An 8,851-nucleotide genomic window follows, 5' to 3' on the forward strand; every position below is an offset into this window, starting at 1 on the left:
TGCTTTTGAGCGTCACCCTCAAAACAACTAGGGACTTTAAGCAGCGGGAACGCGGACGGCGACGGAGACGCCGAAACCTGTGAGAAGGCTGGGGAGAGAACGCCGTCGTGGCGAGAATTCACAAACATTAAGCAGCACCGTCGGAAACCGCGGCTTCCGCACTGTCAAGCTTATTGACATTATTGATATTCGTCCTCTGTTTGTCAGGATGAACTAGGATGACTTCATTGAAAGAAGTTCGCAATCAATTCTTGATAATCCACGATGAAGGTGTGTTAAACGATGACGAACTTCTATTCTTGTACGATTTAAACCAGTCTATTAAATGATCTCGACCAACCTTATGATTCCTTTCCTGATTTTAACTTCGATGGTTTGAAGACGACGAGTACCTGTCCGAATTTCGCTTCCACAAACGCAACTTGCCCCTTGGGCCCCTTCTCGCTGAGTTGTACAATGAAGTAAATGAACTTATTATCAGCAGATGTTTAATCAGACTGGCGCGACAAATCAGTGTGCCGACTGATAAAGATCTAAGTAAACCCCTGATCTTACGACTGAAAATACTGAATATGGAAACAGCTACACAAGTTTCAATGGTGTCTACCCTTTTAAATGTGTTAGAATTTCACCATAATGAGCTATTTGACATTTGAGTACTTCTTGAAAGGAAAAATTTCGATTGAAATTCGTGTAAGTTGTCTTTATTTGCATAAGCTTTCAAAAAGATATTTCACGGTACTCACATGTTCGCCGACTGGCTTGAGTTCGCTTCAGATTTCTCGAGGTTTCTTTAAAATGCAATATCTCACATAAAGAAAACAAGCATTAAAGTTCCTCGAAATTAGTAAAACGGGTTATTTAGCGTTGACACAGCAGAGGAAACGAAAGCGAAAACTCACGTTTTCAGATAACGCGAAGTGAGCTTCACTCACGTCGGGCCCGAACGCAGAACGTCAACCTGTTTCCCGCCAGTCATGCTCAGTAGACCTTTTGGCTTTTTCCTGATCTTATGGCGTTCCCGTCGCCGTCCGCGTTGTCGTTGCTTAAGGTCCCTAGTATTATGCCTAAAATTATGCTCGAGAAATGACATTTTGCTCGACTGATCTTGATTATATATGATGCCCTTTTCCATCCCTGCAGACAAAAATTACCTCCGTAAAGTCAGAAACACAACATTATATTGCATCGATTACAACTTTACAAGCAATGAACAACAACTGATGCTCAAAAGCACTCAAGAGCTTCTGCCTAAGAGACTGGGGTAGACTTGGAAATGAAGGTCGGCCGATTTTGCTTAAAACTGGTACACAAAGTCGTTATGTGGACTTATGTAATATGCCAAAGTTTCAGGTTCAACGACCATTTTTTAGCCGAGTTCTGGATATCAGCCCCTCAGAGGTCTCCAGAGTGAGATTTTTAGTGTAATTTTGGCTACTTTTCATTCTCTCTTTTAGCAACGTACAATTAATTTCAGAAAAAATCAAAACCATATTTGTAACGCCCTATCCTTAGGCTTCTATGGGTAAAAACATTAGCTCACGGGAAGTTTTTGTTAGCCTGTGGCTGTGATCACAACTTAGTCCTATTTGAAGCATATGGAAGCAACCGGAAATGGCCTGTTTTTCAGACGGCACATTTTCCATGCCCATGTTTTATATCGTGAAGTCTTAGTATCCCTGCAAAGGTCAGCCCTTAGTTTAGAAATACTAAGAAAAAAAATACTAAGGTTGAGGCTCTTTCACTAAGAAAAAGCTTTCGAGGAGATGACTAACCAGGCCACTTCCGGTTTAAGTTTCAACAAAGCGTGTCTGTAAAAAATCGACCATTTGATTTTGATTAATACCTTTTTTTCTTCTAAGTCGGGAATTAGAGACTCTGAAGTTAATTCTAACCGAAAAGACTTACCGTTAATTAGAAATTTTCATGTGATTTTTTTAGGACCGATCAGATTTTGGTCCGGCAACGGTTATAAATTTCGTGGAAGAAGTCTTGAAAATTACGGATAATGGAGTCGCTAGACTTTTTTTCTGAAGAAAAACAACTTATCAGTCACTCTAAATGCAATCACAACGTCTCTCACGGCACCACTTGAAAATCGCTTTGAACCTTAAGGAAATTTTGAATATATTTATAGCTAATTGTAAAATAAAATGCAGTCTCACTATTCCAGTCGATACGCAAGGTGTCTGGATAAATTCACTTACTATGAATGCTTACCTGGCTACAGGTTTAGAGGCACGCCCCTTTCTTATAATCCATTAAAAGTGAAGCAACATTAAAAACCTTAGCCCCAGCGATAAATTGATCGTGAGTGCACCGTTGCGAGTAATAAAAATTCAGGTTGATTCATAGCGTAAGTGACAAGGTCACGACACGCCAACTTATTTCAAGTTTGCTGGCTATGATTGTCTTGGAATTCAGTTTTTTCTCGTCTAGATTTGTGTCCTTGATACTGTAGAGAATGATCAGGTATAGAACTTGCATGAGAACCTAAAGAACGAATGGATATGCTACAGAATATTTATTCATACCCAGTCCCCCGGTGCAAACGGCCCAGGTATTATAAATTGAGGAAGTCCAAGACGGTCCATTTTCTCCGCCAAGTCGCTGAATGTCTGACTAAATTACCAGAAAATTACCCATTGGCACTTTCCCTTTCTCTATCGGGATTTTCCTTTTCTTGCTTTCCCAGTCCGCACAGATCCCACCTAAATCGGTGTACTGCATATATCAAGATGCAAAGATAGGACAGGGGAGGAGTGGATTTTCCTTCAAAGACTACTGCTTATAGCACCCTAGCTGTAGAATTGCTGGCCCTTAACTCCGATTTCCATAAAAAGAAGTGATAATGCCTAGGACGACCAGTATGCTTGGTGTAGGTGGTATGGTAAATCGTCACAAAGTCCAGTGCCTCATGCCAGCTGGAGCTTAAATTGGTTACTGCTCTTCTTCCTTGGACAGGATGATAATCACCGGCTTTCATTTATACATCTGGGTGGAGAGAGACACTGTGAGAGAAAATTGCCTTTCCCAAGACGACATGACAACGCCCTAGTAACCAGGAGCGCTCGATCCGGAGTCCAGCCCGCAACCATTAGGCCGCGACCGTGCTATGCGCTACGCCGTTGTCAGTTTTGTATAGAACCCGAACGCGTTACTACGTTACATGTTTACTTCAGTCTGTCGTAAATTGATAAAATGCAACCGTGAAATGAATATATGGCCGGCACAGTCAATTTTTGATCATTGTGTGAACGATGTTACTTGTTTTAAATATCTTGGAATTTTAACATCGTCTGATTTTACCTGGACAAATCATGTCGAATATATGGCAGGAAAAATTAACCAAAGGCTTGGCCTACTTAGGCGCATTAAGTATTTATTACCGTTTAGGGCGCGTATTCTTTATTATAAAAGTCTTGTCATGCCCTTATTCGAGTACGCAGATCTAGTTTGGTGTGACAAGCATAATGTAACTTTAATGTCTAGCCTACAAGTTTTGCAAAATAAAGCGGCTAAAATAATCTTAGATCGACCGCTGTATTCATTTGCGTCGCATGCATTAGCGACTCTGAAGTGGCCATGGATACCATTAGAGAAAAGGCGTTTCCAGCGAAAATGTGTACATGTATACAAATGTCTAAATGGATTTATAAATCACGAATTGACTTTAGTAACACAACAACATCAGCATAATTATAACACCAGACATAAAGTCAATCTTAGACTCCCCTGCGTTAGAACGAATTGGGGAAAACAAAGAACCGCCTATCACCCTGTTAATGTTTTTAATTCTCTCAGCCAGATAATACGAGACTCTGCTAATGTAAATATTTTTAAGAGACAGGTTTTTAATTTTTTAACTTAAGTGTTTTATAAATTTCATATTTTTAGTTCTATTAATTAGTATTAATCTTTGAGGTCCTTTTCGAAAACCACATGTAAAGATTATTATTATTATTGATTGTTTGTTAATTGTGCAGCTGTGTCTAAAAGTCTCTCCTAAAAAGTAATTAATGGTTTGACAGGAAGTGCGTAGTAGGTAACTTTTCTAAAAGTGTTTCGTAGTAAAAAAGCCTCAACCTTAGTATTTTTTTCTTAGTATTTCTAAACTAAGGGCTGAACTTTGCAGGGATACTAAGACTTCACGATATAAAACATGGGCATGGAAAATGTGCCGTCTGAAAAACAGGCCATTTCCGGTTGCTTCCATATGCTTCAAATAGGACTAAGTTGTGATCACAGCCACAGGCTAACAAAAACTTCCCGTGAGCTAATGTTTTTACCCATAGAAGCCTAAGGATAGGGCGTTACAAATATGGTTTTGATTTTTTCTGAAATTAATTGTACGTTGCTAAAAGAGAGAATGAAAAGTAGCCAAAATTACACTAAAAATCTCACTCTGGAGACCTCTGAGGGGCTGATATCCAGAACTCGGCTAAAAAATGGTCGTTGAACCTGAAACTTTGGCATATTACATAAGTCCACATAACGACTTTGTGTACCAGTTTTAAGCAAAATCGGCCGACCTTCATTTCCAAGTCTACCCCAGTCTCTCAGGCAGAAGCTCTCAAAATGTTTTATTTCAATGGAACTCTTCACTGGGATACACTCTCTGCAGTTGTCTCTGATCAGTTCGCTCGCGGGCACAGAATTTGAAAGTAGTAGCCAAGCCTTTGACTATGTTAAACCCTTACTACAAGCACTTGAAAGTGAAAATTTCTCATTACAGCTATGGAATTAATGATTTTCTCCTTATAATTATTCTCTTTTTGCGGAAAAAGCCCATTATGCTCGATGCTCGAACTACAGCTTTATGCCCAAAATTATGCCAGCATAATGTATCTAACCCCACTCGTAAGCTACTTACGACCGCCTTCTCAAAAGCCCGTTTGAACACTCATACAAACTCTGTATTCACTCACTTTCGGGGCTCACGATTTGGACTTCGAAAACTTCGACTTGGACTTCGATCGATTTCGACTTCGAAATTGTTCATAAGCTTCTGTAAACGTACACCATTAGCAGTCTCAATCGTATTTTAATCTATTAACCTCACATCGCTATTCGCTCCAATGTTATTACAGCGCATTGACATTGTTAACTGTATCATTGCATTTTGTTTCAGGGAGACTATAAATGTTAATGTTGATTTCAATAAACCTTTTCACGGTTTCTGACGCCATCTTGTATTAGGTACAGACCATTACTTTTTTGAGGGGTGGGGGAGGGGGGAGGGGCAGCTGGTAGGGCAATTTTCTGGGGCAAGAAATCTTTTCTCACCTTAAGGTTGCGCATACATTTTCGGTTTTTTGAAATTGCACAATTCCCCCACCTCCCTCCCCCGTCAAGAAAACAGAAATAGTCCGACTCTTACGTATGGGAAACTGCACGTGGAATCTAATGTCTAACACGGAAAATTCGCGTTATGAAATATTTATGAATTAAACACTAAAGATACCACATAAAATAATTTACTGGTCAATTCTGAGAGAAATATCCTTGCTAGAAAAGCCACGATTAAGGTTTTTATTTTTCTACACATTTGTTTATAAAACCAAGTCGCAATTCGCGTAAAATTTAGAGACATTTGTATGAAAAATTGAAAGTGCGATTCCTCGCCTCTCAGCTGGCAAATCTATTTCTGTCACGCCATAAAAAATAAAGTACCGTACGCATTAGGTTGACAAAGTTTGTTTGGCTCTGCCAAAAATATCGACAAATTTTGTCTCCACAAAATTTTGAATTTGTTAATCGGGTACGTAGGTACTTGAAAACACCAAAATATTTGATAACCACAAGTGTCAATCACGTTGAATGTATAGACTCTATAAAGTGAGATCAAATTTACTTGATTGACGTTCTGCCTGCAAATTGTACAATCTGACAGTTTTGACGACAAAACTTTGTCCTGCTCGGAGGCAGGACGACGGAACCTTTGAAGTTTGGTACCGCTTCACAAAATTTAGGTAGGAAGAAAAACACTGTGCGCACTTGGAGAACGGAACAGATGACAAATATTTTTGCGAAATAAACAAAACTTCGCTAGTGCGTCCGGGCCCTAAAAATCGTAACCATTCAATAAGTTAAGTCAAGGGTATGGAATATGATAGATGATTGATATATAGACAGCCTCGCGCCAGGAGATTTAGGTTTGTGCGGTTTTTCATTCGCGCGTTATTCGGAAAAGTGTTTCACCCAAATTTTTAGAGCTTTGTTTGGAGACGTTGAAAGTGACAGAAACAGCTGTCATTGAGTCTTAATATATATTGAAACGAAAAGTTATTATTCTAGAGCTCCGACACACATCTCGGCCGCCATTTTTATGACACACAACGCAAAAACTTGGAAATTCAAACGTTCTCTATAACAAAATGAGGAACCCTGTCGAACTTAAATGTTTTAAAACGTCAAGTTTTTAGAGGGTCCTACATCCAATGAAACTAAAACTTCAAAAGGATTGTGGAAAATGATGACGTCATATGAAAACCGGCAATATTCTTTAAAACCTTATCTTGAGTATCTTTTCCTTGTAACTCTTAAATTTTCAGAACGTCTTAGCTTTTCCCACAACCTTACTTCAGAGCGGAAAAACGTAATAAACATGCGCGTGTTCTGGCCTCGCGCCAGGCTCCAAGTTTGAAAAAATGGTGAGAATTTCGTCCATTGTATAAACAAAAAAAGTTATGAACTTTATATGCTTTCATAACATTTCCGGTAAGGAGCAACATTTTCACGTCACTAATTGAGAGCTGGAGTATTATATTCATGGGGAATAAATTTTTTACGGACAAATTAACCAAATTGACAAAGGTTTCTGAGCCCTTTATTTCCACGCTGTATACAAGACATTTCGGTGCGAAGACACATTTATTCCACGAACACTCTTTACATATTGCATCCATATATGAACACCACTAAATTAATAAGAAAGAGAGCCTCTGGACAGGCAGGGGGAACCTCTTTTTCTTAACAGTGAGAAGTCGAAAAAAAATTCATTCTTATCCAAGTATAAATAAATCAACCGAGCGACATCCTTATGTACCTTATTATAGTCGGTCATTATTTCCACCATTGCAGCCTGCATTATTTCCTGAGCCCGCAAGTAGAGATGGGGATGCGTAGAAAGCTGCGCAGTACGTTTTTCCGCTCCGAACACCCTTACTGTAATTTTTGTCGTGTTTGTGCCTTCTCTCCTGTAAAGCAAGATGGCGTTAGAAACCATGAAAAGGTCTGTTATGATTTTTTCTTTAATTATAATCACTAAGGGCCAGTCCAACTAATGCAATATATCATGTCATTATTATCGAGGCATTACATTACGCAGTAAAACAAAGTCGTTTGCAGTAACACGGTGTTATTTTTTTGCATTCCTAATGCATACTTTTGACCATTGTTAGCTGGGCAAGCTCCCGTAAAACGGCTAGCTATAGCTATTTCTTATACACCTCTAGTGGCCGCTTGCGAGAACCACTGTCGTGAATGGCCCACTCCCGGGGGCCTACTCCAGTAAGGAGTCCCGCGGGTGTCCGTTAACAAGACTTCCACGTAGTTATTTCACGGTCAACAAAAGATAAAATTCTTCTTCAGGGTCGTTCGGGCGTTGAATCTCAAGACCCGATAGAGTTGGTGTAGGTGTAAATGCTTCTGTCCAAACTCAAATATATCACCTCATTCAAACATTTTAGGAAAAAAGAGGAAGCAAGAAAGAGTGTGAAAAAGTTACGGAGGACCCTCAAAGGCAAATCACAAGCGCTTGTTCTGGCATTTGATCTCGAAGTCTACGAGCACGACCACAATATCGTTCTGGAGATCGGCTATGCAATGACCACATTAGACAACCCGGAAGATGATTTACAAACGTTTCATTACATCATCAAAGAAAACCTTAGGTACGAAAACGGAGATTGTGTTCCTGACAACAGAGACCACTTCATGTTTGGTACCTCTAAGCGCATGTCTCTCAAGAGGGCCGCTGCAAAGATTCAAAAACACATCGACGAGGCAGATTTTTTAGTTGCTCATTCTGCGGCTCACGATGAAGAGTTCCTGGCCAATTGTGGTGTTTCCGTGTCAGAGAAACGCATGTTTGATACTCAGGTCCTCGCCATGGCCTTACTGCCCGACGGTCCACTGCTGTACAGTCTCAAACGGTTGTTAACAGATTTGGAAATTCCGTTTGATGAAGACATTCTTCACAATGGCGGTAATGACGCGTACTATACAATGAAAGTATTTCTCGCTCTTACAAAGCTCTAGAAGCAGGATTCTGGCGACCATGGAACTTTGTCGACCTTTCGTGAAATACTTAATTGGAGACGATTTTACCTCTCCCTTCCCTGAATATTTGGGATCTTTTACAATGATGTTAAAACAGTGACTCCATTAAAAAAATAATTTGTATTTTATAGGATACTATAAATTTGTATTTTATAGGAAGTAAAAATTAACTAGATTTTCGTTTTTATATCGCTTAAAGAAGTAGCTCTAACTAAATACATATATATATAACTGAAATTTGACGTCACTGCTCACGTTGTTGCAGATGCGCTGTATTTGGTGAGTTTTCATCTTTGTGGGTTTAGAAAGAACGTCAAGATGTGAAAAGATGTGTACGATTTATATGTTTTGCTACAGCCCTAAGAGCTATATATGGTCACTTTCAGTTCAGTGAGATTTTATGGCTGTAAAATCAAGTTCTCGAATAAAATTTGTCGAATAGTTTACATGTAACTGTAAAGGCCGCAAAGAGTAAGAAACCAGGTCACGTGACCTCATCAGTCTCTGTATTCGAGTAATCAAACTATATATTTGTGGAGATCTTTGTATCACAATTTATCGAAAGACG

At 39.4% G+C, this 8,851-nt stretch overlaps 2 protein-coding genes across 2 annotated transcripts in view; both read left to right on the forward strand.

The window, feature by feature from the left end:
* The window catches only part of LOC145479467 (uncharacterized), a 12,895-nt gene extending 4,046 nt beyond the window's left edge, over positions 1–8,849 (forward strand). The window contains exon 2 of the mRNA XM_081457840.1: positions 7,692–8,849. Coding sequence (XP_081313966.1) covers positions 7,692–8,262 — 571 coding nt within the window. The 3' untranslated portion in view covers positions 8,263–8,849. The remainder of the gene's footprint in view (positions 1–7,691) is intronic.
* Positions 1,853–7,645, forward strand: LOC145479468 (uncharacterized). The gene has a single exon (XM_081457841.1). The coding sequence runs from the start codon at positions 3,170–3,172 to the stop codon at positions 3,869–3,871; it is 702 nt and encodes a 233-aa protein (XP_081313967.1). The 5' UTR covers positions 1,853–3,169; the 3' UTR covers positions 3,872–7,645.
* Positions 8,850–8,851: the final 2 nt, after the last annotated feature.

This window comes from Orbicella franksi, chromosome 2, assembly GCF_964199315.1.
Source record: "Orbicella franksi chromosome 2, jaOrbFran1.1, whole genome shotgun sequence".
Taxonomy (NCBI): Eukaryota; Metazoa; Cnidaria; class Anthozoa; order Scleractinia; family Merulinidae; genus Orbicella; species Orbicella franksi.

Coding starts and splice junctions, on each gene's coding strand:
- LOC145479468 (XM_081457841.1), top strand. CDS start 3,170: ATGTTTACTTCAGTCTGTCGTAAATTGATAAAATGCAACCGTGAAATG.